Here is a 26162-nt window from a genome sequence, read left to right as displayed (position 1 = left end):
AAGACGGCGATGAGGGTGGTCCAGGTTGAGGGGTTCCAGGACAGGGTCAGGGTCAGGGCTCGGCAGAGGGCGACCGCAGAGGATCACAGTTTGACGACGCAGCCCAATCAGCATCAGTGAGAACTTGGAGTTGTAGAATCGAATTCCTAGAATCACAGTTTCTTCGCCTTGTGATGATCTAATTTATTTCAGTAAATGGGGCTTAAGAGAAATGGTAAGGAGGAAAGGGGAACGGCGAGAGGGGAACGACGAGAGGGAGAAAGACAAGAGACAAGGAAGAGCAAAATAACGAGATAGAGAGGGAAAAAAAAAATTAAATAAGATTTCAGCAAACTAGATACCCGTCCACTCCTCCCACCCATCTGCATTGCACCATCGAAGAAGAGGAAAAAGAAGACGATGACTCATCAGCCGCCACCCAGCTGAAAAAAAAAGACGCGGTGACAGCTACCCACTTCCCACAAGGCGGTGCCGCTTCGCCTCGCCGCTGCCACTGCCGCACCAGGCGTAGGCAGCGCAATTGCCGGAGTCGCTGCCACCGCCTACAGCCGAGTCGAGGACGAGACCCCTCGTCTCGCGAAAGAAGCGGGTCTGCGTCTGCCCAGCAGCAACCAACCTTGCTGGTGCTAGCCCACCACTGCCATAGAAGGGGCTGAAAATGGCGGCGGCGGAGTCCATGACCGAGGGCTCAGCCTGGTCGGCGAGGCTGAGCGAGTCGCTAGCAGAGTCAGTGGTGAAGGACGCGTCGTCGGAGCTTGTGAACAGGGACCAGTCGCTGGACGACGTTGCATCAGAGAATTCTGCCGCCATCCGTTCACTGCCGTTGCGCCGCGGCGCCGCTGCCGCTGAGGAGCAGCTCGGCGGCCGTGGGAATGATCTCGTGTAGAAGAGCATGTATGCCCCTTCCGACATCACCTGGCTCGAGGACACGGCTTGCACCTGCCCGTCATCATAGTTTTGAGTGTTCAGATCATGGGTTATGATGATTATCATGATTCTACCAATGACGATGACGACGATAGGAAAGGTGATTATGATGTTGATATTGATGCCAGCATTATCAATTATCACAATGACGATGATGATGATACACATGATTATCAATTACAACTATCAATGACAAAGTCAGTGGTCACGGTGATCATGACTTTGTCGTTGATAGTGCTGACAATGACGACAGCACTATCAATGACAAAGTCGACAGAGAAACGGCACAAAGGATGAAGAAGATGATCAGGATGATGACGGAGATGACATGAAAAGAGTACAGAGAAGCGTGATAAAGGGTGAAAATATGATGACAACGATGATAGCATTGACTACGCTATTGTACTCAACACGGTCGTGTTCAGAGAACTAAGATCAGAAAACAGTAAAATTAAGATGATAATGATCCTGGCACTTTTTGTCGTCAACAGTGCTGACAGAATTGAGATCAGAAAACACTAAATATAAGATGATGATAATAACGATAAGAGTGATGACGTCTGAAATTACTCCAATGAAGGTAACAATGATGTACCTATCCAAATGATGACGATGATGATCAAGATTTGACACCAGGAATAAAGATGAATATGATGATGGTCAAGATAATGATACCATTTATAATGATGATGTTGATGATAATGTTGACAATAAAAATGAAAAAAGGGGCAAGAACGGACATCACAAATGAAGATGAATATGATGCCGATGATGAATATTATAATGATGATTATGCTAAACATGGGAAGAACTGACATCAGAGATGAAGATGAATATGATGATAATTTCAGTCCGGACCACAACACAGTAGAGGAAAATGAGACAAGGCATGAAGATGATGAAAGAGATGGCGGAGATGTTCATTACGTCACTATCATCGATCTTGAACCAGGAACCATGCAGATCCTTGACGTAGGAGATGTAGTGGCCAGAGAAGGAGGCGTTGCACGTGTCAAGGTGTACGACGACAGCGTAGAGGATGTAGAGAGGCGGGCTGTCTCCACTGCCCGTCATGAAGGGGATCATGTCCAGCAGCTCCGGGAAGGTCACATACTTGTTGATCTTCCCATACTTTCCACTCTGATCATCATCCACTCACAAAGTCATCGCTCAAGGGTCAACCCAAACACCATGAAAAGTCAACCCAATATCAAAAAGTAAAGGCCAACTATCGTCGAGAGAAAATTCAACCCATCGCCTATGTTTATGAAAAGCAATAAAATCTGATCCAGTTCCAGAAAGAGAAAAGAAAGGCTAAAAAGTCTATCCATGCCCCTAATTTAAAAAAGGAAATAAGAATGTGGCCCACGGACCAAAATTGGAAAAAAGGCTAAAAGTTTATTAAAATGGAATAAAACTTAACCCACTGACAAAAAGGGGGAAAAAGGGCTAAAATTTTGATCTAGGAGGAGAGGAGTTACCTGGAATCTCTTCAGAACGATGGTAAGGATGTTGGGTATCTCGTGCAAGCTCAACTGTTTCCTAGCTTTAACATATGACTGACACCTATGGAAAAATCTATTAAACTCATTGACCATCAAGAACATGCCTTGAAGCTGATTCAAGATGATGATCGTCATCATCCCCATCATCATACCTTCCACATCTGTACATGTTCTCTCCATCCAAGTCTTCTACGGCAGTGAACTGAGTGAGCGCATCCTCGAGTGATTCTACCCACCCGTGGATCTCCAAAGTCAGATCCATTATGTTTTCATATCTCTCCGATTCAAGATGGCATCTTTGGCACTTCACCTGATGATTAAGACGATGGTAAGCATCACTGACATAGAAAGGACCTAAAGAAAAACTAAATGATACAAGAGATAATAAGTTACCAGGATTAATAAGAATTCTGAGGCTAAAGTACAGACGGACATTTCCTTGGTAGTTTTATAAAACAGAAAAATCAATATATTTTTTTTGAACAATCAGAAAAATCAATATATAAAGCAGAAAAATAATCATGGACAACACAAAAAACCTTGTAAGTTGAAAATTTCTATACTCCAAACTCTGATTCATGATGGCATCTTTGACACTAACCTGATGATGAGGCCCTTGGTAAGTATCAATGAGCATTCAAAAACTAGGTAACGGATCACCGGCCCACAGCTAGACTCATAGGACAATCTCTTAACAGAAGGAGAGACTATCCTATTATTGAAAGCTCAATCTTTCATGAAAAATCAAGCTGATAAACCCAAACTGGGAGTGGAATTCCAAGAAGTGGATGAAGTCTATTTGAGTTCGTCCATATAGGATGAAATCTTAAGCCAAAAGGCCATCTGAAAAGGTTTCTCCTAAATTATTAGGCCCTTACAAAATTCTCAAGAAGACTGGCCCCGTAGATTACAATCTTGATCAATCCATTTTTCCCGTTTTGAAATTGCACAAAGCCATTGATGATGATCAAGTCATTTTGTCTAATCCTACAAATCTCTCTGACGACTGGAAATGGCAGGCGCACCCAGAAACCATTCTTTCTTGTCGTTTAACCAGGGACAGTCCCAAGCTACTCGTAAAGTAGAAGAACCTAACCAACATTGAAGCCATTTGGGAGGGATCAAGCGGCCATCGATAAGCAGTTTTCAATCGGGAACCAATTGGTCTTCGGGCAAGGAAGAAACGCTAGGGTCTGATCCCACAACAATCATACGAGTAAACCAAGGAGGGGCCAACCACCACGTGTGTCAGAGCAGTTAGCCTATAAATTAGTCAAGCATTGACCAGTCAAAGAGACAATTTGTTGGACTGGGACTCCTCAGATCCCTATTTTCCCCTTCTCCCTCTTCTCTAAGTCTGTTGTAAGTGGGCCACAGATCTATAAGTGGCCCACCCTTTTTCCCCCTCTTTTCTCCCCTTTTCTTCTCCTTTTTCCTTCTCTTTCCTTCTCGAACTTACTCTCCTTTTTCCCACGTGTGGCCCACTGTTTAAGGAGTCACACGTGGGACTCTAGTCGAGTAAGTGGTCCCACGTGGGAGGCCACTTAAGGACCTCCCCACGTGGGACAAATGTAATCGGGGGGCCTTTTAAGTGCCCAAACCCTAGCCGCTAAGAAAAAATGCTTCTCCTGTTCATTCTTTCTGTTCCCTAAAGGCGCCGCCCCTGGGCTGGAGCTCCTGCAGCCTCCTTCTTCCTTTGCTTTGGCCTCTTCTGCCCTCTCAGACACATCTCTGTGCTATACTCGACTCAGATCCACTTGCTGGGAACAGTCTGACACAATTCATTTTCTTCAAGAAGTGAGCCGCGACTGGGCCTGGGAGAGGGAGATCCTCTCAACTCTCAGAGCTCAGCAGCTGATCTGGCCAGATGCTCCATTCTCCTGTTATCTCCTGACTCTCTCTCTATTCTTCTGTCCAGTGTGAACACACTATCTGATTCAAGATATTGATGTGAACTCCCATTGGTTCTTAATTTGGGAAGGAACACGATTCATCTAACCCAACATTCTTGAATAATAGCGGAATGTATCAGGTATCGACTGGGGACGAGCATGCTGGAGATCTGGCGAGGTAGAAATGATACTTAATTGATACTTCTTCAGTGCCCTCCCAGGGTAAAAGGCTACAAATATTTGAAGGAGAAAACTGACCAAAAGGAAAAAGATCCAAAATGCCCAAAGAGGGCTAAAATGATGAAAATAACCCTACGAATTAGGCGCAAAATGAATATTGATAAAACATAAAAATCAACAAAATAGAGATGGCAAGAACCAAAACTCAAAAAATATGTGACCTTTGATCTGATGCGCCCGCCGAAAATCTGTTGTATCAGGGTTGTCTCCTGCAGCCCCAAATCAACCTCCTTCTCCCCACCAAGACCCTCAAGGCAAATGGACTGCATCGATGTCACTAATAGCCTGCAAAACGGTAAACTAATTCATAACGCCGACAGAATGTCAAGAGATTCTTAAGTTTGCCCACCAGGACGAGAAGACATTTTTGTCCCACCCCAGGTCTCCTGACTAAGGACGAGATGATACTGTCATCCCACGTATACCATATCCGGAGAAACAATGTATTTGTCTCCGGGAAGAAAATACTGTAATGTCCCACTGATCTGGCCAAGAGCTTGTACAAAGCATGTTTCCATTGCAGTCTGGTCAAGGTCCTCATACTGCAATGGAAACATGTTTTGAACTGGAAATGGGCCTAGGCGAGTTCGTCCCAAGGATGACCTCAGAAGGAACGGTCTTGGGACGGGACGGCTAGCAATGTGTCCACGGATGCATCCCGCGACATGTCTCACATGCCATCCATGGAAGCTGGACATCGGTCGAGATGAATCTGAACAGGATGAAAAATCCTGGATGATTGATGAGGAAGATGGCGCCCCCTCTACTCTTGTTCTATCATCTCGTCCCCGGACAAAGCAAACCTTACAAGAGAAGAAAGTTTTAGAGGAACATGAACCTCAAGAACTCGTGAGCATCTTCCTGGGTCCCGCTGCCAATCCGGCAGCCAATGTTTCTCATGTTGGACAAGAGCCTGCTGGGAGAGAGTGGGCCCCCGGTTTCCCTGAGCATGGAAACGTGCTGTTCCAACTCGCACATTAGGCACCAATCTCTTGCCGTACCTAGCAATTTTTCAAACACAAAAGAGAGAGGAAAGAGAGATGGAATTGATCAGCACGTGGATGTCAAAGAGAGAAAGAGAGAGATGAGCGACACATACAGTTTTTTGAATGCATTCTCCTCAAAAGGTAGATTAATAGGGGTTTCGTGGAGGTTAAGCACTGCAGAACGGCGTTGGCATAGCAGCTGTGAAAACGATAAATTCCATCATTAACATTTTACAAAAACAACTTGATTGGAGATAAAATCTTAAATGGCAACTTGATAAGAGGGAATGCTTCACAATCGATTGTAAGACACCTTAAAGGGATAAAAGAACTTTATCTTAGAATAGATTGGTCACCACTGTTTTGCCGGGTGATCGCCACTAACAAAATTTTTTGAATAGAAAACCTTACAATAACGAATAGAAATTGATAGAAATTGACGTATATGTAAGCCTTCAGAAGAAAAAAGATGCATGTCCGTGGAATTAGACTTGAAAAGCAAAGTCGGAAATAGGTTAATAAATAAAATTTTAGTAAGAACAGAAAAAATAAGAGACAAAACGGGGCAAACATGTTCCGAAAAAATAAGCATAAAAAACAAGAACTGCGAATTCCAGTAAAATAACATAAAATCCATACGAAAAGCCTCTCGCTCTAAACCGTATTTAACTAGTTTCAAATTAATTATATGCTATAACAGTGCATTTGATAACTAAGATATGATATAATAAGGGCGAATATAATATTACTTGGCAAATTATCACACCACCAACAAAAATAATTTATAATCCATTAGCAAAGTCGTGATATTCAACTGCACAGGAAAAAGAAACGAAACGGACTAAACAAGGCAAACCTGTTCCCACAATTCAGTAGCCCTCTCGGGGAGACATCGTTAACCTCACACTGGAAGTACTTCACCAGTTCTTCATAAGGAAAAAGCACCTGTTAAATGATTAGCAAAAGAGGCAGAAGAATATTAACCCTCATTTACAAATGGCGCTAATCCCAAAAAAATGATTCAAAGAATCTTTAAGGCAGCCAGACCTTGATTCTCTTCACGCTGTCACCTGGCTTTCCGACTTTTGGTGATTTCTTCACAGACATTGTCTTCACTTCTTCAGCCTTTGAAGCGCTAGCAACATCTCCACTTGAACCCATGTGCAAGCTCCCTCTCGACCCCTTGAGAGCCGACTTCTGTGTTGAATATTTTGACGGCTCCAGTGTGTAAGGCGGTTTTGTAAGCTTAGTCGGCGTCCTTTCATTAGCATGATCTGGTTCCACCTTCCCATTACTAGCCCAACACTCTACATTGCTCTCTCCGTCAGATAGGCTTGAGGAAAGCTTCTCCATAGAGGAAGGACATGGGATGGAATCGGATGATGCTGATGCTGCAGCAGGAAAGCTTCCATTTTGATGTTTGGGCGTTTCATGCGAAGGAATGAAGTTGACCTTCCCAAACTGAAGATCTCAGAAATGATAAATAGTCAGAATGTTATAAGATATTACATAAAGTTTTAAGAAAAACTTGACGAGAATCTATGACTTCCACTGACTGAAGATGTAAGAAATGAAAATTAGTCAGAATCTTACAAGATACTCTATAAAATTTTGGAAAGACTACATTTACATTCCCAAACTAAAAGTTTCAAAACAAAAAATAATCTGAATCTTACAAGATGTTACATAAACTTTAATAAAGCTCGTGGGTTTGATTTCAAATAACTCATCATTCATCACTGACCTTTACTCTCTTCGGAGTTTGATTTCTCGTGTTGGAGAAGACAATGTCAGATCCTCCGTCGGACAAACCAGAAGGAACGTCTGTATTTCTCAACGCATCAAAGTTTCTCTCTGATGTATCTCGATCAGGCGATGAGATTGAGATGTCTGAGGTCAGAGCCTCATTTCGGGGTTTGTTCGTGGAGTTTCTGCCCTGCTGCTGGCACTCTTGCTTATGCCCTTGCCTCCAGTGAAGTATCTGGCACTTCCCTGAGCTGTTTTCAAAGAAAATATTCAACACAATGCCAAAAGATTTTTGATTTGCGGTCATTAACATGACTTAATGTATTCTAGTAGTATGAAGATGAGAATAAAATAATGATTTCTTCAACAAAATAGTAATGATAAGCATTTTAGGAAGGCTTATCAAAGGAGGAGGTTCAGACAGGCGGGAAAAGTGATACATGTGAATTAGAGGCCACATGCGGTTATAAGTAAAACTGTGCAGGGAGAGGCAGATGAGAGATCTTTTTCATCAAATACGTCAAAGGCTCTTTGATTTGGGGAGGGAGGCAAAACATTTTTTCTGCGTTCTAAAGTACCAAGAAAATGGAAAGAAAAGAGGAAACAATTACATAGTTCGCTTATTATCAAAAAGCTATTCGATTTGCAAAGAGACGAGAGAAATGTGTCTTATGCATTCTAAGCAGCGTTATGAAGAAAACGAAAGAATAAACAATGTCATAATCTATTTACTATCCAAAATACAGGGTAAGGATCATCAAATACGCAATTACTTTTCAAGTGCCGAGAAGATGAAAAGAAAAGAACAAACAACAATATAACTTGTTTATTATCCAAATAAAAACGGTTGACTTACGGAGAGAAATGTTTTTTCCCTTTTCTTTTCTTCCAAGTAGCAACAAGTCGAAAAGAAAAGATGAGAAGAAACAGCGCTCTTCGAAGGAACAAACAAGTTTTTTTTTAACAAACAAAAGATCTTTGATAGGCAAATAGAAACGCCTTTAGCACTTTCTAAATTGCAAGAAGAATAAAATGTCACAGATAGATTGTTTCTAATCCCAAAACCCAAAGTTTCTACAAAACTGAATTATCAATCAGCGTGTAAAGATGATAATTAATTTCCATGGATCATACCAGTATCTGACGGACTTGCATCTGGAACAGCGAGTGGTCGCCGGGCCGCCGCACCCGGCGCAGAGGTGGCCGCCGCCCGTCGCGACACGTGGCGGAGACGGGCACGGAGACGAGGCGGCGACGACGACGACGTCGGCGGCAGCGGCCGCGGCCTCGGCCCTGAGAGCTTCTTCGGCGGCGAGTCTGGCCAGGATGCTTATTCTGGCATGCTTCTTCGCCGCGTCGTTCCACTTGCCGAGAAGAACGTAGGCAACGATGGGAAGCACGACCAGGAACAAGAACAGGGCGGGTATGTCGGCTTCCCTTGGCTCGAGCATGTCCCCTCCACCATGCTCATCTCCAGCCCCCCTCTCCTACCCTCTCCATGAACACCAGCCTTCTCCCCACTTCTTCGCCGCTCTAGAACCAGCAAACGGACAAACAAACGAACAAAGAACGAATCTTTTCAGCGCATTGTTAATGCTTAGAGTGGAGATCTAGAGAGGGGGAGATTTCCGAGGATTTGGGGGAAACGGGGAGACGGGGGAGGAAGAGGGTTAATCGATGGCGATCGGAGAACCCGAAAACCCTAATTAATGGCGGATTTTTGCCCTAAATGGTGGGGGGAAGAAGGCGAGGAAGCAAGGGAATCAATCGAGCAAGGAAGGGAGGAAGAGATCGGAGACCTGTCGTCGGATCTCGGCACCATCGTCCGGCGGTTGCTCTTCCGGCTTTGCCCACTTCCCAAGTCGCTATTTTGCGCCGACCCTTCTCCCCGTTATCGCCAAAGTACCTCCAAACACTCAGGCCAGACGCTGCTTCTGCTGCTGCAGGAAGAGAGAGAGAGAGAGAGAGAGAGAGAGAGAGTAGTAGAGAGTAGTAGTAGTAGAGAGAGAGAGAGTAGTAGTAGTAGAGAGAGAGAGAGTAGTAGTAGAGAGAGAGAGAGTAGTAGTAGTAGAGAGAGAGAGAGAGTAGTAGTAGAGAGAGAGAGAGTAGTAGTAGTAGTAGAGAGAGAGAGAGTAGTAGAGAGTAGTAGTAGTAGAGAGAGAGAGAGTAGTAGAGAGTAGTAGTAGTAGAGAGAGAGAGAGTAGTAGAGAGTAGTAGTAGTAGAGAGAGAGAGAGAGAGTAGGAGAGAGAGAGAGGGGGGTAGAGAGAGAAAGGCACCTGGGGGGGGGGGGACCCACGGGGAGCCATGGCTGGAGAAGAAGATGAGTGGGGGGGGCCAGCGAGACGGAGTGTACGACGTCAACGCGGCCAGCTTACTCTTGCAGACGTCCTCGAGGCCACGGCTGGGGGCCCAGAAAGCCTCCATCTATCTCTCTCTCTTCATCCCCTCTCTTTCTCCCTTTCTCTCTCTATCTCGCGTTCTCTCTCATTCTCTCTCTTTCTCCCTTTCTCTCCCTCTCTCTCTTCCTCACACTCCCCTCCCTCTGTCTCTCTCATCCTCACTCTCACTCTCTTTATCTCTCTCATTCCCTCTCTCTATCTCTATCTTTCTCCCATTCCCGCTATCTCTATCTCCATTTCCCTCTATCTCGCTCTCTCTCTTCCTCTCTCTATCTTTCTCAAATTCCCTCTATCTCTCTCTCTTCCTCTCTCTCACATTCTCTCTATCTCTCTCTCTCTTCCTCTCTCTCCCATTCCCTCTATCTCTCTCTCTCTTCCTCTCTCTCCCATTCCCTCTCTCTCTCTCTCTCTTCCTCTCTCTCCCATTCCCTCTATCTCTCTCTCTCTTCCTCTCTCTCCCATTCCCTCTATCTCTCTCTCTTCCTCTCTCCCTCCCCCTCTCTCTCTCTCTCTCTCTCTCCCTCTCTCTCCCCCTCCCTCTCTCTCTCTCTCTCTCTTCATCGCTCTCCCATTCCCTCTATCTCTCTCTCTCTCTTCATCGCTCTCCCATTCCCTCTATCTCTCTCTCTCTTCCTCGCTCTCCCATTCCCTCTATCTCTCTCTCACATTCCCTCTATCTCTCCCTCGTTCTTCCTCTCTCTATCTCTCTCTCTCTTCCTCTCTCTCACATTCCCTCTATCTCTCCCTCGTTCTTCCTCCCTCTCTCTCTCTCTCATTCCCTCTCTCCCTCTCTCTCTATCTCCCTTTCTCTCCGTACATATTGACTCCATTTTTTAATAGTTCATTTTTCAGTTTCCTTTAAAAAATCTCATGGACGAGGTTAGAAAAAGGTCTGACCTTCATGATGCAGACATTAGTAAATTTTTTTAAATGAAATTTTCTTTCGTCTTTCACTAGGGGGTTGCCACCTGGATAGCCGCCACTGCTGCCTGTAGCTCCCAACAAGTAGCCTAAATGAAATCGGCTCATTTCCATCTCAAATGCTGCTTGCATGTAGCAAGTGTGTCGCCTCACCTCTGCCTATCATCGCTATAGTAGCAAGCTCGTCGCTGGTGGAGAACAGTAGGGAAAGCTGACGATTACCCTAATGGTGGCGCCACATAACAGGATAGAAAGTAGTGGACCTTAGATTTCATTTTATTTTCTTTCAAAATCTTTGGTTTTTTTTTCTTGTAATTCCATAAGTCCCAAGGGAAAAGGCTATAAAAGCCCCCTCGACGTACACACTGGTGAAATTTGAATAGAGAAAATCTTTGTTTTCACCCTGTGGGCTTCGCCGCTGCCGTGCCGCCGCCACTCCTGCGCCAAGCTCTCCTCCTCTCGTTTGCTACGAGTTGTTGTCGTCATCTGCCTCATTTCCACTGTTTGCGATCTGTTGGTGATGGAGGACCATCCAATCGAATGTGCCCAGACCCGTCGTCAGCCCCGTCGCGGAACCCGAGCCGATGTGAAGAATCCACAATTCCACTATCGTTGACTCGATACGTGTCAATTACTTCTGGAAGTAATTTTCCTGTTTTCTGTTTTCATTGTTGTTGGACTGATGGAAGGCCCCTCCTGCGCAAGTACCGGCCTCCTGAATGTTTTCTTTCTTTGAATTTGATTTAGTGTCCTCTTTAGGGGAAAAAAACCTTGTTGGGTTTCTCTTCTCCTAAAGAGTCCTCTTAAGGGAAGCCCAATAGGCTCTCCCTTAAGAGGGGGGCCCAATAGGGCCACCTCCCCCACAACTGCCACTTCCCCAGTAAAAGAAGGGAAGAGGGGACGTGGAGAAAGGAGGAAGTCAGAATTTGAAGAAATCCCGATCTCATTTCATCAATGGCAGTTATTTTTTTGTTGTTCATTGCTCTACTTTGTCTCTAAGAAGAAGAAGTGTTTATTGTGTTCAAGAAGAAGAAGAAGTGTTTATTGTGTTCAAGAAGAAGAAGAAGTGTTTATTGTGTTCAAGAAGAAGAAATCTACGAGAAGAAGAGAGGAATTCTCATCTGTTCATTGGTGTTGATCGTCTCCAGAACGTACCAGTAATCATCTGCTGAGGAATCGAACCACCGCTGCGTTAGTTTGTGTTCTGTGGAAGAAATAGAAGCTCCCACGTTCTTCTGTTAGAGTCTCCAAAAGTCATTGTTTGAAAATTTGCAGATCCCATCTTGGTTATTGGCAGTTACGTTCTTTATCATCGTGATTGTTTCTGAAGAAGAAGAGAGGAAAATCTTGTAGAAGAATAAGGAGAAAGGTCTACGAAAGAATGGCTCTTTATTGATGAAATCGCCATAGCAACAGGATGATTTCTCTCATCTGATCGTGCTCCTCCTGTCCTGCTTGTCGTGTTGAATTTGTTTCTTTACTAACTAATTGATCGCTCTCCGTTCTGCTCTCGGTCATCAGCCCTGGAATCTTCACACTCGGGCTATCGTAGGTGTTCAGAGTTTACTCTCCTTTTTCTCCTTCCGACAACGTCCAAGAATTCGCTGCCATCATACGAATCTGAAGAAGAACGATACCCATATCACTCAATCGCCGATTTAGTGCGATTTCTTCTTCTGGTTGAATCATTGACGATCGACTTATTTCTTTTCTTAATCGACTTTTCATCCGCAAGCTCCACGCGGTGGTAACATTCTTCTTCCCGTCGGTGATTTATGTTTACTGCCTATTGCGTACGCCCGTGAATATCATTCAATCCAGAGTAACGATTTCTGAGGTTGAAAAAGCTGTGAAGTGGTCGCGTTGCCCTCTGTCTGCCCGTCGACTGCAAGTTTCACCACCCTTCTATCCCCTTTCAGTCAGCCTGAATCCAAGGTTCTATCTTCTCCCCTCTTTACAGCATTGATTACATCTTTCAGTACTGATCTCTAACCTGCAAGCTTACGTAAACGGTGTAGACGCTCTTGGACGAGATTGTCCTCCACTCATAGGCTTTCGATCTGTCCGCCTGGTTATTGGGAGCCTGCTCGCGGCATAACCCGTCACGTGTAGCCTAATTGAACTGCGTCTCCAGTCGTTTGACGATCGTCGTATTTCTCGTTACTATTCTCTCGAAACATATACGCTACTTCATAATTTCGTTACTTCTCATTTAGAGTTTTCTTCTCGAAGCGTCGATTCAGACCATCGTGTTACATCAGTTGGCCTCGTCATCACGGTCGCCCTTAGCTGCCATCATGCATCAGTTCCCTCACCTTTGCCTATCATCGCTAGCTAGTAGCAAGCTCGTCGCCCCATCTCCGCCTATCATCACGATAGTAGCAAGCTCGTTGCCCCATCTCCGCCTATCATCGCCCCATCTCCGCCTATCATCACGATAGTAGCAAGCTCATCGCCCCACCTCCACCTATCATTGCTAGTCAGTATCATTCTCAACACCTGCCTCCCTCCTTTGCTCCATCACCTATCCCACTTCCACTCTGTTGTCCATCCACCCAACCCACAACTGTTGCCACACTCCTCCAGACCCTCAATCATAGGCATTGTCATCGCCAACGCCATCACCTCATCTCATTGTCGTCATTATTACCGCACTGTCCCACAATTCTTCCTCACACTCTTCTCATTTTCTCTCATTCTCTCATTCTGCAATGATGCTCTCTCTTTTTCTTCTTCTTCTTCTCTCTCTCTGGATCACCTCCTTCCTCTTTTCTCTGTCTCTCTCTCTCTCTCTCTCTCTCGATTACCGTATATTTCTCTCTCTTTTATTGAGTTCAACTTGGAGGCCCTGTCATGTCAAAATCTACATCCACCAATAGGATTTAAAGAACAGTTTACTAATAATAAATGGATATGTACCCTACGTTCATTAAGAGAATTAGTGACCTGGATTCAATCTATGATCAAATATAGGTAAGGAAAAAGATAGATGGCTAGAATTCAATCCTAGACAGGCAACATAGCCTTCGTAACCAATAATAACGGCTAAGATTAAAACAAGGAAATGATCCATTAGAATCCTTTCCATTATAACCTACTATATGTTAACATAAATTTCAACCAATGTGTAATGTAATTTTTTTTTTTTGTAATGTAATTACTTGGTGGAATACAGCCTGCCTCTCACTCTCTCTCCGCTCTTTCTCCTTATCTTCTTCCTCCGCTTCTTTTTCTTATTCTAGAACTCCGCTCTCAATATGTACAGTTGTACACCTTTCTCTTCTTGATTTCGCCAGTTTTCCAGCTTTATCGCTCTCTGTCTAAACATGTTTCTCACTACACTCTATGCAGGCCTTCTATATCTATTTCCTTATCTCTCTCTCTCCCTTTCACTTTTTTATATACTGTATGCAGTATATATACATCGCACTTTCTATAGATCCCTCTTACTTTTTTGTCTGTCTATCTGTCTAATCTTCGTTTCTAGTAGTCTGCGCTTTCTTCTTATTTCACACTATCTTCATCTGTCACTTCGTTGTCTGACATGTTCATATCGCCACTAGGAAGGCATCTCTCTCTCTCTCTCTCTCGATTTCCGTATATTTCTAGACATCTTTCTCTCTCTCTCTCTCCCGATTTCCGTATATTTCTTCACATCTTTCTCTCTCTCTCTCTCTCGATTTCCGTATATTTCTGCACATTGCTCATCTTTATCTCCCTTCACGCCTCTCTCTCTCTCCTCTGGTTCTCTCTCTCTCTCTCTCGATTTCCGTATATTTCTCCGTGTCGCTCTCTTTGGCTATCTCCCTACATTCCCATCTCTCTCCCCTGGTTATATATCTCTCTCTCTCTTGATTTCCGTATATTTATATATGTCGCTCTCTCTGACTATCTCCCTACACGCTCATCTCTCTCCCCTGGTAATCTCTCTCTCTCCCTCTCTCTCTCTCTCTTGATTTCTGTATATTTATACATGTTGCTCTCTTTGACTATCTCCTAACACGCCCATCTCTCTCCTCTGGTTATCTCTCTCTCTCTAGATTTCCGTATATTTATACATGTTGCTCTCTTTGACTATCTCCTAACACGCCCATCTCTCTCCTCTGGTTATCTCTCTCTCTCTTGATTTCCGTATATTTATACATGTCGCTCTCTTTGACTACCTCCTAACACGCACATCTCTCTCCTCTGGTTATCTCTCTCTTGATTTCCGTATATTTCTACATGTCGCTCTCTTTGACTATCTCCTAACACGCCCATCTCTCTCTGATTCTTCATGTCGCTCTCTTTGACTATCTCCCTACACGCCCATCTCTCTCCTTTGGTTATCTCTCTCTCTCTCTCTCTTGATTTCCGTATATTGATACATGTCGCTCTCTCTGACTATCTTCCCACACGTCTCTCTCTCCTCTGGTTATCTCTCTCTCCATCTCTCTCACACTCTCTTCATCGATCTTGCACTTTTTCTATATCCCTTTCTCACTCTTTTCTCTCTATAAATTTCTCCACATCTATGTTTTATCTTTTTCCACACATTCGATAAATCTATCTAAGGTTCCTTCCTTTTTTTCTTACGGGTATTCATAAATATAGTCGCCGAATGAGACGTGACTTTTATAGAGGCAGAGAGGACTTTTATACTTCCATCTCTCATTTTTTGAAAGACGTTGCGTGCCAGCAGTGATGAAGAATCTAGAGAGATGCATCTTTCTCTCTCTGAAGACTCCCTGTCTAGCTATTAATATCCATCCATCCATTTCTCTGCCTATCTTTTAGCATATATGCTGTTCTATTTCTGCTTCGTTGCTGGTTTTGTCTCATTCACCTCAGAGTTCCTTTTTATGGCTTCTCCAATAAAGTGGCATCTATCTCCTTGTCAGGTAGTACTACTATTTATAAGTGGGATACTTGGACTATTGGGCTTGCCGTAAGGAGAGACTGTCCACTTGGATGATGACTTTATTTCTGAGGAAATATTGCGCTTTGATTGTGTTCATTTCGGAATTGTTCCCTCTTTGGCCTGCTTTGTAAAATAACTTTCTTATATTAAGATTATTTAAAAGATGCACTTTGCATTAGTTTCCACTGACTTTGTATGTAGAGCTCGTTTCAGTTGATCAGTTTTTGTGATGCATGCACATTCCATCTATTCACAATCAGTTCCTCTTTCATGTTAACATGACATAGAACTCGAGTTCGTCTTCCAGGAAGGCAACTGAGATGGAGAATCGGTGTATTGAGAGCAAAGCTTGGTGCTCTGTGCCAGTAAAAATGATTTAAGTCTAATTCAGATCCCTTTTTTGGATATTAGGCCACTGTGACCATCATCTATGAGGTCCTAGAATAACATTACACTATTACTGACCATATTCAATCTGATGCGAAAAATACAAGTTCATAATATTGTGGAGAAATTGACATTTTTGGTAAGTTCACGGTACAAAAGTAATCCCATTTTGTGTCCTTTATTCCTACTACAATTGATTAATTTAAAATAAATAGTGGAAATGCATAGTTCCATTCAAACTCATTGAAATGGACTTTGGGATGGATACCAATTAAAATAGATGACAAAGTCATTAGAGCTAAAGTCAAGCTGATGGATATTATGTGTTCGTTAAGCAACCTTATTATCATATCATATCATATCATAATTATATGATAAATAATTCTGATCATGGGGCCATTAGAGCAGAGATGTCAAGGACAAACAATGGGTGCTCTTTAGAGAAAGCATTGACTGAAATGATCGGTATGAATCCCTTAGTCGTATTATACCTGAACGTCAATCATGTTGATTCATGTTAGTCTTATAAGTGACCCCTTGACCAGAGATACCAAATAAATATTATAGATGGATGGATATGTTAATAATGATAGTAAATGTTCCATGAGAGAGAGTTCATTTGCTACTTTGTATACTCTAGAGCACGAGGTGCTACTCAGTATATTAAGGATGGAAACTTAACATGTCGATTGGATTAAGTTGATAAAATATTGTATATTTTAATAGAGTTAGTTAATAAAACCGGCCAATAAATGTTATTGGCCCATCAAAGTTATTGACTAGATGGATACACTAACCTAGAGGGCCACAAGCATACGATCTATGAACTTCAATGGATACACTTAAATGGCTAAAAGTTTTAAAATAATTATAAATAAGGGAGAATTAAATAAATCCAAATTTATATTATGACTTCCAGAATAAATTCACAAAAATACTGGAATTTTTTTGAAAATTAGAACCTCATTATTAAAAATATGATAAATTATTTTAAACTAATGTGACATAGAGTTATGAGCGTTTCGTGAAAATTAACTCATAACATACATGATATATAAATATATATATTCAAAATAGCATGTTACTCTCAGCTATCATACATCTGCTTAAACACATTGAACCATCCTCTTAATGTCAAGGTGGCATAAGATTTTACCAGGGAAGTCATTAGATTGTGGCATGCCTTTGTCTATTGTATCCTCTTTGGGATAAGGTGTTCCAAAGTCATCCACATCATCTGGTAATAAAATAACACATAAAATGGAATTTTTCACATTTTAAACCTTTTAAAACAAAGTCATTGTAACCTTTTTAACATTTTAAGGTGGGTGTATTGGGTAGAGAATTAATTTAACACAACATATCAGTACTCACTATAGACTTCTCTGTTTGTTGTGGTCTCTGTAAGGGAGTATCCCAAGTTAGAACCATATGGCTCTAAAATTTCACCAATTATAACCGTGGAATTTTTATTAGAACAGAGGGATAAAAAATTGAAGATTATTATGGAAAATCAAGAATATTCTAAAGTAATTATGAAGATAAATAAAACTAACATGTATTTGATCTTCAGCTAGATGATGGAAACCAACAAGACCTAAGCCTCATCACTTATGAATAAAGTAGTTAAGAGTCATTGGCAAAAAAATTTAACTGGAAGTTATCCCCAATTTTTTGGGACCTTTAAAAACATTATCCTGACAAGGGTCTATCAGTTATGCAATCAAATTACCACCAAAGTATGCTCATTGCTTAGCGTTCATGTATCTCAGCTATGAACCGCTCAAGTCCAGTCATATCAACTTCTGATTATTCCTAAAAATCTGAATTTTTGCAAACAGTGGTAGATGCAGCATGAAATAGTTGTTAAAGACAGATATAAGAGTGTCCACATGGATATTTTCATTAAACGATGAAGTCTTGCATTAGCAGATTTCTCACAGCATAATACACTTCTTAGATTATGATCTGGGAGACAACTGGTTATTCATGGTGGATTATTCCATAATGTAGTTTCTGATCTTTTAGATTTTGACATTGATATTGAAGGATAACTGAGGATACGAAAGACCTTAATTATATTTTTTTTATTAATAATCATTAGATCATAAACAAATCAATAATGAATATTTGTGTAGATGAACCTATGAATCCTTTAACCCCATCAAAAGAAAGACAACATTTATATTATTTGTGTCCACCACTATAGCACGAACAAGGGCGCATGGGTCTGAAGCCAATTCATTTATCCAAATTAACATTCACTTCTGCTGAACAAGATGCCATCTACTGTTCATTTACTTTTAACTTTATACAAGACAATGCTAATTTAATATTGGTCCTAATATCTTTGTGATGATGCAAAGTGATTTCTTGCTGTCAATTTCCATTGAAATATCATAGCACTATCTGTTATTTTCAGTTTTTCTGTAAAACTTTCACATGTGAGGTTGTATTTGTACATTGTATGACCCTTTTGTCCAGGTTGAGTCCTGTCAACAAACTTCCTGAAAAGTCACCCATTCTGAATTGCTCTCACCACAACATAATTATGAATTTTCTTCTTGGGGTATCTACTTTGGTTAGTGAAGCGGGTTCTTTTTCAGGCTGTTGACATTACATAGTTTTCTTCAAGTACATAGCTAATTCGATGGAAGCTAATCAATATTCACATGGACCCAACAATTAAGTAAGGTCCTGGATTTCTTCTTTTCCTTTCTTGTTCCACTGATTGACAGTTCTGATTTCATAATCACAATTTCATGACTAGTTATTATACAATTTACTCGTTTATTGTACATCCTTCATAAGGCAACCCAAGTTCTTAGATCATCGGATGAAGACGAGCATCAGAAATGACTTGAAAAGCTCGCAAGCAGTCATCTGTACTACACATAGTCCAAATTTTAAGTGAAAAAATTATTGAGTTTTATTGTGATTTTTCTTACAATAAGATTGCTGAAAAGTCCTTTCTTGCTCGGCATTTTATTTCAAAGTAATTTGCTCACTTTTGGGGGAACCTTCAGAAGGCAATCACAAATTTTAAATCATTCAATGAAGCTGGGCATCAAGCATTAATTGAGATCGAGGAAAGATAATTCACTTATTTCTCAGAAGCAGTCGATTAGGTTATTTCTAATCCTACATTTCTGCATACAATACATCACAAAATTGGTTATTAAGTTGTTCAAGATAATATTCCTGAAAAACTCTGAGCCGTTATTTCGAAAATTTAATTAGTTAATATCCAAGAGGGTCATCAACAACATTTACAGTCCATTCGGAGGAGGGAAAGTAATAAAATTTTCACCCCATTAATAAATGAGACGTCTTTGAGATTTTTTAATGGAAACATATTAATTTATTGTATTTCTTCCTGAACTGAACAGTATCTCTTTCCTTATACATCCATCTTGAGATATTTCCCTGCCGAGTCCAAATCTAATCTGCAAAGACATAGCATAACAAAAATAAAAGATTAATCAGCTTCTGATCTTCTTAGTCAGAGATTCCAGGACGTCTTCTGCAGTATAGCCAACCGCCGTATGGACTTGTCCCGGGCATTGTCTACTTGTGGCGCCTCCTCTGATTTGGCGAAAAAGACAAGGAAGATGAAGAATGACGGTGATGAGAAGGGGATAAAGAGATAACCCAACTACAATATTCCCTTTAATTTCTATACACTCTTACCCTTAATATTTTCATGCACTTGAAGTTATTAAAGGAAAGATGAAGAAGATGAATAATAATAATAATAATCATATGCTAAGGATACAAAAACCATTAAAAGAATAAGAAGAGGAAGATTATGATGATGGTGATGATGATGATGATGATGAGAAGGGGATAAAGAGATGAAGAAAGTACGAAGAAAAATTCTCCTGAATTGATATACCCGTGATAATAATCGTATGATAATGATACAATAATAATTAAAAACATAAGAAGAGGAAGATTATGATGATGATGATGATGATGATGATGATGATGAGAAGCGGATAAAGCGATGAAGAAAGTACGTAGAAAAATTCTCCAGAATTGGTATACCCATAAAACTCTGAAATCCAATTTTTTTTTATGCACTAGCAGGTATGAGTGATTATCAGTGAGGTCAAAGGAGGAGAGAAGATGAAGAGGAGAGAGCTAGACTGGGGAAGGAAGAAAATGAAGAGAGACCTAAAAATCTCAATTAGTTTCAACACACCAAACCCAGTTCAAGGAAAGGTGTAGGAGAGGAAGAGGGTAATCACAGACCCAAAAACTCAACAAAACTAATTTGAAAAACACAGAAAATTCATCATCATTATCATCATTATCATCATTATCATCATCATCATCATCATCATCATCAGAAGAAGAAGAAGAACCTGAAAGGAGATAACGGGTGAGGACGCCGGCGAGGATGATAAGTCCTACACAGAAGACCAAGTAGAGGCTCCTCACTGCCCTCTCAACAACCCCTCCTTCCCACAACATTTTCTCTCTCTCTAGCAATCTCTCTCTCTCTTCTCTCTAGAAATCTCTCTCTTCAATCTTCGACTCCCCTCTTCATCACACTGTCCCGCCATTTATACAAACATAAGGTACAGAGAGAGGAAGGAAAGATAAATTTAGAGAGAAGAGAGAGAGAGAGATCGAGACAGTTAAAGAGAGAGTGGAGAGAGAGAGAGTGGAGGTAGAGAGTAGAGAGAGACTGAAAGAGATTAAGACAGTTTACACTTTACAGTTAGAGAACGTAGAAAGAGATGAATACAATGAAAGGGAGGGTACAGAGAGAGACAGAGTGAGGGTGGAGAGAGAAAAAAGAGGGTAGGGAGAACAATTTAGAGTTAGAAAGAAAGAGGGTAGAGAGAAAAATTTAGAGGGAGAGAGAGAGAGTGTAGCGAGAGATAGATAGAGGGCAGGAAGAGAAAGTAAGAGAGGAGGTGGAGAGAGAAAGTTAGAGAGAGAAATAGAGAAAGAGAGAGGGTAGCGAGAGATAGATAGAGGGCAGGAAGAGAAAGTAAGAGAGGAGGTGGAGAGAGAAAGTTAGAGAGAGAAATAGAGAAAGAGAGAGGGTAGCGAGAGATAGATAGAGGGCAGGAAGAGAAAGTAAGAGAGGAGGTGGAGAGAGAAAGTTAGAGAGAGAAATAGAGAAAGAGAGAGGGTAGCGAGAGATAGATAGAGGGCAGGAAGAGAAAGTAAGAGAGGAGGTGGAGAGAGAAATTGAGAAAGAGAGAGAAAGAGAGAGGGTAGAGAGAAAAAATTACAGTGACAATGAGAGAGAAAGAGAGAGGGTAGAGAGGGAAAATTACAGTGGCAATGAGAGAGAAAGAGAGAGGGTAGAGAGGGAAAATTACAGTGACAATGAGAGAGAAAGAGAGAGGGTAGGTCAATAAAGAGATATGAGAGAAGGATAGAGAGAGAAAGCTAGATAGTGATGGAAGCTTGGAAGGACAGGGATAGAGAGAGAAAGGTAGGACGGCGCCCCCTGGATTGGGCTTAAAGCGTGGCGGCGGCAAACGGGATTGAAGTCAAGGACTCAAGAGGGGAAGAACTGACCCGGATATTAACAATGCATATAAATTGATAATGGGCTGGCATTTTAGCCTTATTGGGCTTCTCCCCTAATCCTTATTAGGCCTCATTGAGCGCCCCCTTATCCTTATTGGGTCTTATTGGGCCTTTCCCCTACTCACTCTTATTGGGCCTTACTGAGCTTTCCCCTAACCCGTATTGGGCTTTCCCCTTTGCCGCTCTCGAAGCTTCCAAACTCTTCTTCTTCTTCTTCTTCTTCTTCTTCGAAAGAACACTTCTGAAAGCTCGGAGAAGGTCGGCCATGGCGGAAGCGCAGGAGGAGCAGCAGCAACGGCTAGATCTGGAGGAGCTGACTAAGTTAAAAGGACTTTCCAAGAGGCCTCGCGTTGTAGCTCTTCTCTCCGCCGAGATCCTCGCCCTCACCGACCAGGTAACGATGCATTTGCATTTCTCTTTGCAGATTTATCGATGTTCACGCGATCTCTCCTTCCGCAGCTACCGAAGGTGGCCCCTGCGACTGCCCCGCCGGTGCCGGCTGTGGTCTCGTCTCCGGCGGCTCCTCCGATCAGCTACGTTTCCCTCAGCTCCTTCAGCTGGGATCAGGACACCGACAAGATTAAGGTTATGCCTCTGTCTTGACCTGAGAGAATACTTCAATCCCAATGGCTCTTTTGACTGATGCATTTATGTGAACTTCGTTTTTTTCCGTTTCTAATGATTATTCTTGAGTGCGAAAGGAAGATTCAAATCAAATATCTAGTTACTTTGTTTTTAATTTCGACTCGAGGAATTATTAAAAAATAGAAAATTCTGATATTCCTTTTAAAGGTAATGCCGCTGTCAGGCTGGGTTTCTTTAATTTTTTTTTGACTTTTGAGCATACTTTAATTCTGGATAAACATTTCTGATCGCCGTTACATCTTTGTCAGCTTCGTTTTGTTGCTTTTTGGATGGTCATTCTAGAGTGGAAAAGGGAAAATTTATATCATCAGAAGTGAATGATTTATATCTGTATTCTCTTTAGTTAATAGTCTATCTGTGGAATCAAAATCAAAGTGGATATCAAAATTTCTATGACAGTTGAATGATTAATATCATTATTCTCTCAAGTAAAGAGTCAATCTTTGATGTCGCAATTGATATCTAAATCAGGAGATTTATATCAGCCTTCTCGTCTCTAGTAAAATTTATATGATTATATCAAAATTTATATCATTCTCGTCTCAAGTAAAAATCCAATCCTTGATATCAGAAGTGAATGACTTATACCTGTATTCTCTTTAATTAATAGTCTATCCGTGATATCAAAATCAACTTGGATATCAAAATTTCTATGACAAGTGAATGATTAATATCATTATTCTCTCAAGTAAAGAGTCAATCTTTGATGTCGCAATTGATATCTAAATCAGGAGATTTATATCAGCCTTCTCGTCTCTAGTAAAATTTATATGATTATATCAAAATTTATATCATTCTCGTCTCAAGTAAAAATCCAATCCTTGATATCAGAAGTGAATGACTTATACCTGTATTCTCTTTAATTAATAGTCTATCCGTGATATCAAAATCAACTTGGATATCAAAATTTCTATGACAAGTGAATGATTAATATCATTATTCTCTCTAGTAAAAAAGTCAATCTTTGATGTCGCAATTGATATCAAAATCACGAGATTTATGTCAGCCTTCTCTCCAGTTAAAATACAATCCTTGATATCATTTTCTTCAAAAAAACAATCCTTGATATCATATTTGATTTTGAAATCAAAAGGTTTACTTTCTGGTTGAAAGCCAATCCTTGATATGAAAATTGAAGATTTAGTTAAGTCGTTGTTCTTTACAATCATTTTTCTCCTCAGATTCTTGTTGTTTTGTCCTCAGATTTACGTTTCTCTGGGAGGAGTTGAACAGGACAAGGTTGATGCAGTGTTCAAGCCGACATCTGTGGAAGTGAAGTTCCACGGTGTTCAAGGGAAGAATTACCGATGCGCCATCCCAAAGTTGAACAAGGAAATCGAACCCGAAAAGTGCAAGGTGGTAATCAAGCCTTCTCGAGTGATCATAACGCTGCAGAAATCCACCAAAGGCAACTGGTTGGATCTGTTCCATAAAGAAGACAAGGTGGGTTATGTTTTCACTCAAGTTTGCATTTTTCTACCAAATTTTAGGGTTCTACATCAACATTTAGGGTTTTCCATGGATGACAAGCTTGTCATCTACAAATGATTATCACGAGGACTAATTGTCGTTGTTATCGGCCATGGGTGGAATAATGAGGATGAAATTGGCATTGTCATTGTCATTCTAGCCATATTTGAACGAGGCTGATGACAAGCTTCATCATTCGTTCAAGTCCAAGCGTGGATCATGATGACAACGAGGAGTTGAGGATGATGAATCGCATCGTCAACCTTCAGTTGATGACGAATCATCATTCAATAAGTCTAAACATGGTGGCGAATAATACACTTTGAACCCTTTTTTATTTTATTTGAGAATTTCCTTAAACGTGGATGGATAAGAATCTTACTGAATCTGGCTTTCAGAATCTTCAAAGTCTGCTTATTTCAGGATTCTGGATTGCGGTTTCTTTCTTATTGTTTTATTCATCATATATACCTCAACCTGAGAATTTTGAAGTAGAGAATTCATATATTCTTTTTGGTTGACGCAAGAGTGCCGTTTGCTAGGTAGCTACGAAAGAAGAATATTTCATTCAATTTATATATTCTGTTTCTTCAAAAGGACTGAGATCAAAATTCTTCATAAAACAATTTACAACTTTTGAGATTCATATGGTCCCCATCCTATTTAGGGTTAGTCTTGTCATGTTAGCCCACAAAGGGCATTTTGGGCATTTGACATTTATGCATTTCCTTTAAATAGGGAAGCCCTCTCTTTAGGAGGGCAGTTAAGACGAGTGAAGCTAGAGTTACCTGTCTCTCCTCTCGTCTTCCCCGATATGAGCCTACATCAAGGGTCGTGTATGAAATGAAATTATTCCTGAATATGAATAATCTTCGTTTATTTGGGACACGGCACGTAGAAAAGGACGACCGGTTTCATTTTCTTCTATAGAGTTTGCTCCTGATGGAACTATTTCTTCCTATAGTTGGCTGACCGTGGCTGAGTTTTTCTTCAAAACTCTCGATTTGTGAGAATGTCTAAATTATGTTTTCTTTCATTTTTGTGAGAATGTCTCATAACTTTGGTGAGATTTATTTGCTCGAACATTCATACAGTTCAAGCCCACTACGGATAAGGAGAAGGACCCGATGGCCGGCATCATGGATCTCATGAAGGTCTCTCTCAATCTCTCTCCTCTCCCTGTTTCTATCTGTCGCCCTCTCTCTTTCTTTTGCTCGCTTTGCAGAGTTGTAGTTCGTCACAATCCACACTTTTCTCTCTCTCTCTCTGCGCTTCTCTCCTGTCTTTCCCTCTTTCATTGCATAGTTGAGTTCATTATTAATCATACATTCTCTCCCCCCTCTCTCTTCCCATCTCACTTATGATTTATCATTATGAATCACACATCTCCTTCTCCCTCTCTCTCTCTCTTACTAACTTTCTCTTTCTTTCACTTATGGCTTTCTCTTTCTTTCACTTACAGACAAAAGTCTTTCTTTCACTTATGGCTTTCTCTCTCTTTCACTTACAGACTTTCTCTTTCTTTCACTTAGGGCTTTCTCTCTCTTTCACTTACTGACTTTCTCTTTCTTTCGCTTATGGCTTTCTCTCTCTTTCACTTACAGACTTTCTCTTTCTTTCTCTTTTTCCTCTCTCTATCTCTTTCTGAGTGGAGTATTTGTGAATCTGCATCTGCTGGAAACTGATGGGGTTGCTCGTGCTGCTATTGTCAGAACATGTACGAAGAAGGCGATGATGATATGAGGCGGACCATAGCCAAGGCTTGGAGCGATGCTCGGTCTGGGAAGACGGTTGACCCCCTCAAGGCAGGCTTCCCTTAACTCTCTCTCTCTCTCTCTATATCTATCTATCCATCTCTTTATCCATCTACCATTATATCTATCTATCTATCTCTCTGCTCTCATTGCCTAGCCCTAGTTTGCTGGTGGCTTTGAGGTTTAGTTCCCAGAAGGATTTTGTAGTTCACTGTGGACACTTGGTGAAGTCTAGTTGACATTGATATTATCTTATCAATCTCTACTCTTTTTATCCATCTTTCAGTCTATCCATCTGTCTCTACCTTTCTGAGTTAGGAAGGGAGCTCCACGATCCGACAAAAGTTCAGTCAGACCGGGCCAAACTGAGACCGTCGTCTGCCTCTTTTACGGCGGACTGAACTTTTGATCTGCTTCTGGTTCGACGGTCGTACTGGATCAAAGATCAGACCATTATTATACTTATATACATTATTATGAAGATCCCAACAGCCCATCGCCACTGATTGAGAGGGAGGAACTGTAGGCTATTGCAGCCTTCTTTCTATTTGACAATCCCTATTCCACAGATCAAGGAACAAAACTTGCAATTGGAGCCTCACTGGTTCTCCAATCTTCTTTCTCTCAAGCATACCTTTCTCTCTGCTCCCTTGACAAATGCTGATGAATACATAATGTTTTGCCACTCTCATAGTTTTTGTCATTGTGCTCAAATCCTCAACTTGAAACTTAGCCATCTCAAAAGAATAGTCATATTAGCAATTTCACTCCAGCTGAGACAGTCTGTGTGGGAATGAAGTACTTAATCTGAATTGACTGATTTTTTCCACCAACTT

General features: G+C 41.3%; 2 protein-coding genes and 1 long non-coding RNA gene across 3 annotated transcripts; 1 reads left to right on the top strand and 2 right to left on the bottom strand.

The window, feature by feature from the left end:
* Positions 1 to 278: 278 nt before the first annotated feature.
* Positions 279 to 9292, bottom strand: UBP15 (ubiquitin-specific protease 15). The gene is made up of 12 exons (XM_078575015.1): positions 9096 to 9292; positions 8431 to 8829; positions 7295 to 7547; positions 6598 to 7011; positions 6407 to 6495; positions 5664 to 5749; positions 5403 to 5565; positions 4726 to 4849; positions 2585 to 2742; positions 2409 to 2493; positions 1855 to 2067; positions 279 to 939 (listed from the first exon to the last, which is right to left on the bottom strand). The coding sequence occupies exons 2-12, from the start codon at positions 8745 to 8747 to the stop codon at positions 448 to 450; spliced, it is 2394 nt and encodes a 797-aa protein (XP_078431141.1). The 5' UTR covers positions 8748 to 8829; positions 9096 to 9292; the 3' UTR covers positions 279 to 447.
* A 10054-nt stretch (positions 9293 to 19346) lies between these two features.
* On the bottom strand, positions 19347 to 21685 carry LOC144703304 (uncharacterized). Its single transcript, XR_013581515.1, has 2 exons — positions 20272 to 21685; positions 19347 to 19489 (listed from the first exon to the last, which is right to left on the bottom strand). It is a non-coding gene; the product is annotated as an uncharacterized LOC144703304 (long non-coding RNA).
* LOC144703303 (uncharacterized) lies at positions 21686 to 25604 on the top strand. Its single transcript, XM_078575450.1, has 5 exons — positions 21686 to 21851; positions 21917 to 22042; positions 23306 to 23545; positions 24667 to 24726; positions 25285 to 25604. Exons 1-5 carry the CDS (start codon positions 21723 to 21725, stop codon positions 25390 to 25392), a joined length of 663 nt encoding a protein of 220 aa, XP_078431576.1. The 5' UTR covers positions 21686 to 21722; the 3' UTR covers positions 25393 to 25604.
* Positions 25605 to 26162: the final 558 nt, after the last annotated feature.

The sequence above is a fragment of the Wolffia australiana genome, chromosome 5 (genome assembly GCF_029677425.1).
Source record: "Wolffia australiana isolate 7733 chromosome 5, ASM2967742v1".
NCBI lineage: Eukaryota > Viridiplantae > Streptophyta > Magnoliopsida > Alismatales > Araceae > Wolffia > Wolffia australiana.
Note: the sequence above shows the minus strand (reverse complement) of the source record. Positions and strands in the feature narration are given on the sequence as shown.